A 5,687-nucleotide genomic window follows, 5' to 3' on the forward strand; every position below is an offset into this window, starting at 1 on the left:
TATTTAATAAGTGAATGTGAACATCTACAGTTTCTTTTACTAGACTTGTCCCTCTTCCATTGCTTGAGCTTGGTATTTTAGCCAAAATTTTGCTCCATTATACCTCCTTTTCTGTATTTTTGAACTTTTCTCCCATTACTGAATCTTTCCATATTTCATTCCATCATCATCTTTCTAAACTATAGACTTAATCAGGTCACTTTGACATCCTCCCTTTATCTCTATAGAGTAAGTCCGAACTCCTTACTGGATATTTAACTCCCATCTTCCCACTGCCTCAATTCAATTTTATCTATCTCATTCATTTAACTTCCACATCCTAGGATTGGTAAATAATCTGTAGTTTTCTAAACACATCACACTATTAAATATATTGGTAAATGTTATTCTATCTAAGATGTTCTTTTTTTTCCAAATTTATTTGACTACATCAAATTCATTCTTCTGAACAAGGTTGAAATGTTAATTACCTCATATATAGAGAATTAATTACAGACTCCTCTGCTCTACTTCCAATTCTTAACATTATTAATTTTTGTATTAAACTATTAGCTAGTTTTATAATATTGCAGTAGGTAACAAATGTTGACTATTAACTATATACTAGGCCATTTGTTGGCATATAGTTTACAGTTTATATGCAATATCTCATTTACTCTTCACAAGAATTTTATGGGGTAGTTTATATTGCTGTTCTCATTTTATAGATGAATAAACAGATACTTAAGTACTAATTGACTTGCCGAGGTCACTTTGCTAGTAAGTATTGGCGCATCCAAGAAGAGAATTGTGGTCAGCAGATCTCAAATGCTGCAAACAGTATGAAAGCAAAGGTAAAATGTTAACCAAGAAGAGATGTCTTTTCAGAATCCATTGGTAACCTCTAGGAAAACAGAATAGAAGTCATAGATCAAGAAAAACAAGGGGGAAAAAAGAAAAATAAGGCAAATGCAAACTTGGGATAATGACAATGAATACAAACTACACTCTCAAGAAATGCATCTGGAAAGTTGGAAAGATGGAGTGATCATCTGAAGCAGATGATGAATATTATCAATTGTTATTATTATTAAGTAATAGAGACCTGAGCATTTTTGAAAGTTTATTTTAAATCCGTATTTCTCAACTGGGTTAGATTTTTTTCTTCCACACAGATAGATTTCATGATGTCTGGGGACATTTTTGGTTGTCACAACTGAATGATGCTACTGGCATGTAGCAGGCAATGGCAAGGATGCTGCTAAATATTCAATGATAATAATAATAATAATAATAATAATAAACTGTCCCCACAATACAGAATTATCAAGTCCAAAATGTCACTTGTGCCAAGGCATAAAAAATCCTATTCCAAAGGATCCATTGGTGAGGAAGAGGCTAAAAAAGTAAGATAAATGTGATAATTGATAGGACAAACTTGGGAAGAGAAAGGGAGTAGATAATAAAAAATGTTACCCTTAGAAAAGCTTTATAAAAAAACTATTACCCTAATTTTATTTTACTTTTTACAGCTACAAAAGTTGAAGTTCAGAGAGCTTAAAAATGACTTATTTTCAGGATCTAGCAGAAGTTTAATTTAAATCTCTGAGCTCCTAACTTGATGTGTTTTTTTAAACTGCGGCACCTAATATTTTAAATTCAAGGTTGACTGAGGGTAACTGTTAGAGAAGTGATAGCATAAATTCCAGCCATGATGCAATTATTCTGCTTAAACATTCAGGAGATACCGATTGATTTCATGTTCCCATAAACAATATATTTAATGCCTTCCTTGTTATTACAGGGAAAAAAGATTTCCATATATTGGGAAGGAAGAAACTATGAAGAATGTGTTCGGCAAATTGTCATCAAATATTTGACACACAATATTGACACTTGAAGAACAATAAAAAAAATATATGAGATTTTCAGTAACATTTAATCACATATAATTTACACCATAATTTTTGGTAATTTAACAGTTTAAAGCATGAGATATAAGTCTTTAAACACTTTGTAAAGCACAAACTAAAACAATAGGTACTAGCATTAGAATGCCACATTCCTACAAATTGTAACTCAAGGGAAATACATGAATGACACTGAAAAGCTTAGCCCTCTGCCAGTAGAGACAATGTAAATTTCAAGAATCAGTCTTCACACCATTGCTACCACAAAGGCAAACGCAATTACAATGACCATGAACAGCTAAGCCATGAAACCTGGAGCATAAGCTATAACTGGAAAAAGAAATAATCATGTTTCTTTAAATGCAAATAACGAAATGTGCAAGCACAGCAGAAACAGGAAGAGCAGGCGAATCATCTAGAGACCTGAGGGCTGACCTATGCAGCAGTTGGCCTGGGAAGCACTGGAAGTGCTACCATGAGAGCAAGCCAACAGGACTGTCAACAGTCTTCAGCAATTAGGCATCTTCTCCAAGAAGGAAACAGCTGGAGGCCAGAGCCAGTCATCTGCTCTATTGACTTCTGCTTCTATATTTCTGTCCTGAGGTTTCTCTTATTTATTTCTGTTATTCAAACAATTCAATGGAGACCATGTGTCAGCTTAATTGTCTTCTCCTGAAAAGTCTAGGCACTTGAGGATACCAATGATTTATTTGTAATTCACTAGCAATGTTAACTCAATACTTAAAACAAAACTTCCTGGAAAATATAGAAATCAAGTCACTCAATAGCCCTTCTTCTCTTCCCCTGACACCAGCCGAAGTCTTCCTTGTTGCAGTATTACTGGTTGAGTAAAACATGAAGAGTAATGTTTTTTTCATTGAGGAGGATGCTGAATGTTTTCGATAGAGGTGGTGGAGAGCCAAAGGAGAAGAGGAGACCAGTTTGGAATTATTGCAATAATTGACAGAAAACTTATCAAGGGCTAAAGCAAGAGGATGTGCATAAGGGGAGAAATCCAACATATAAAATAAAACAAAATCTCCAATGTCTAGAAGCTATGGATATGAGATAGTGATCTATATCACCAGATATTGAAGTAGGAATTCAAAATTAGATGACTGGAATGATGGCATTTACACTAATCACAAACAAGGACAGGAGAAGGGCTTGCTGGGTTGAAGATACATTCCCGATACATGCTTGTCTGACACATATATAGGTTCGTTCTCTTTAACCAGACTGGGAGGTTGTTTGGTGCAAGGACTAGCAGAGAAGTCCACATAAATGTTTTTTAATGACCATCATCTATTGTGGGTACTATCCATGGTTTCTTTTTCCTTAGAAATAGAACCCATCATTTTTAGCTGGGCACATAGCTTCCTAGAATAAAAACTAAAATTTCCAGTTTCTATTGCCCAGCTAGATAAGGCCTTGGAACTATAAGCAAGCCAACGGGGTATGGAAGAAGCCTTAATGAAATAGGATATATATTTTTAATTGAATGGAACTCAACTATGCACTCAAGACTGAGATAGTTGCCACAACTGATGGTGGTGGACAAAATAGGGCGATCCTGTTTCCCTGACAACTTCATGCAGTCACCCTACCAGCCACAGACTGCTTACTCTCATTATCCTTTACATGAAAAAGAAACTCCTATTTGTGTATGCTATTGTTAGATTGAATTTTCTACCATTTGCAGCCAAATCTAAGTATCTCTACTATGGCTACCTTGATCATTTTGTTATTTTCTTCAGTTCTAGTTTTTCAAAAGTTTATAAATATCTGTAAATATACTTTTTTCCCATTTAGAAATACTTTGAAGTGCTGACCAGGCATGCTTTGCATTTGTTTGAAAAACTCTTTAATATGATAAGTGGCATTACTTACCACAGAGTCCTATTGGAATATCAGATGTTTGATTGATATGTTTGCTAATCAGAGAGCAACCAAAATTCTACTGCAAATAGTACTTATAGTGGTCAAGTCTTAGGCCAAAGCCATTTATCAAAGTGAAAGTTTGACTAAACCTGCAGAGATAATAGCATGGTCAGCAGAGAAAAAAGGTCTATCTATTCTTTCCATCTAATCCAGACAAGTCATCGTGGGAACACAGAACAGTTGTACGGTATTCACATTTACTAGTAATTATTTGCATACAGTTAAATCTTTGTAATCTTCTAATGATAATTTATACTCCCCTACTTTTAACCTGAATTACTTTCATTGGACTGAGAACTATAAACCTATAATTAATTACTTTCTAACTGACTTTACTTACATTGAAAATACTTTCTTAAACATCAAAGAAACAACATAATTTTAGAGCTAGAAGTACTTTTAAAATCATTCATTGCAAACCCTATGTTTTATAAATTAAATGATCCAATGAGACTAAAGAATTTAACTAAGTCTTTCTCAGAATAATTTTAGTTCGTTCGTTCATTCATTTGTTCATGTGTTAATCCAGTAAATTACTACTTAATTTTCATGCATAAAGCATTGGAGAGAAGGAGCTGGAGCTCAGAAAATGGCCCTGATATGTCTATTTTCAAGTTAGTGTGGGGAGAAATTATCCAGGTAGTTAAATAAAAAATAGGTTAATGTGCTGTATTACTACAGACAATGAATCACAAGAAAGGAAAGGCAGAAAGGGTGACTAGCAAAGACTTCATGAAGAAAGTTGCATTTGGGGCTGCACCTTAGAGGACTTGAACAGGTGAAAATAAAATGGGACATTTCAGACAAAAGGGGTGGTTTTCTTTTTAATATGTAGAGTTGATTTCTATATAAAGTGTTTTTCTTGAGTTATTTTTAAATTACATTTCGGTGGGAGAGTAAAATCAAACCATTCTCTAAGAAGCCAGATGTAAGAATGGAAAGCTTGACATCATAAAGCTACATGAAAAAGTGATGTTTACCGAGTACAAATGAATCCCCCTGAAGTTCATCAGCTGAAGGACCAAGCTACCCCACAGCAGCTGGAGAAAATGACTATAGCATGCTTAAAAACCAAGAGTATGAGCAGCTGCTCACAAAATGTATAAATTAAATGACTGAAAAAGATGTCAGTAATAAGGAAAACAGTAGGGTTTCAATTTACAAGTAAAAATCCAGACAAATGTACAGTATCAAGAAAAATAATATTTCATTTTCCTACATATTGCAATGAATTAAGTAGTCTAGGATACACAGATTCAAATGGCACGTGTTTAAGATGCAAATGACATTTAGAGAAAAGTGATGGTTTCTCTATGAACTTTTACCAATAAATCTCTTTAATATCATATTATGTATGAAAAATAGGTCCCCCTTTTTTTCTCATATTTGTGATTGGTTACTGTTATCAGTAATAGAGCAATATTTAGAACTAGGCATTCATCCATGAACATACTAGGTGATAAAAACATATGCATATTCAGAGAATTCTGTACACAACTTTTACAAGTATAAACTATAAGTACAAGTTTACATAAGCTAAATACTGAGCTTTCCAGCTATACAAACTACTCACTTTCTTGGACCAGTGTTCCTCTACTAGACACCATTTCACAGCATGCTTTATATTTCACCTAAAAGGAAATTTGCATCTTAGCTGCATAAGTCTGCAGGTAACCTTCAGCCACTGACCTTGCTGTCTTCTGTCTCCTCAGCTCTCCCCTGGAGGGGACGCTTCTCTCCACACTCACAGGTTGACTTTAATGTGAGCTGACAGGAAAGCATTGCGCTCTCTGTGGCAGTAAGTTCCAAAGGTCCTGAAGAATAGTGCTGTGACCCAGTGGTGCCAAGACTTGGTAT

General features: G+C 34.6%; 1 protein-coding gene across 1 annotated transcript in view; it reads right to left on the reverse strand.

The window, feature by feature from the left end:
• NAV3 (neuron navigator 3) overlaps positions 1 to 5,687 on the reverse strand; it is a 351,070-nt gene that overhangs the window by 345,163 nt on the left and 220 nt on the right. The window contains 1 exon segment of the mRNA XM_015561356.1: positions 5,520 to 5,687. This exon segment is cut by the window's right edge and continues 24 nt beyond it. Coding sequence (XP_015416842.1) covers positions 5,520 to 5,687 — 168 coding nt within the window.

Source organism: Myotis davidii, unplaced genomic scaffold (assembly GCF_000327345.1).
Source record: "Myotis davidii unplaced genomic scaffold, ASM32734v1 scaffold415, whole genome shotgun sequence".
NCBI lineage: Eukaryota > Metazoa > Chordata > Mammalia > Chiroptera > Vespertilionidae > Myotis > Myotis davidii.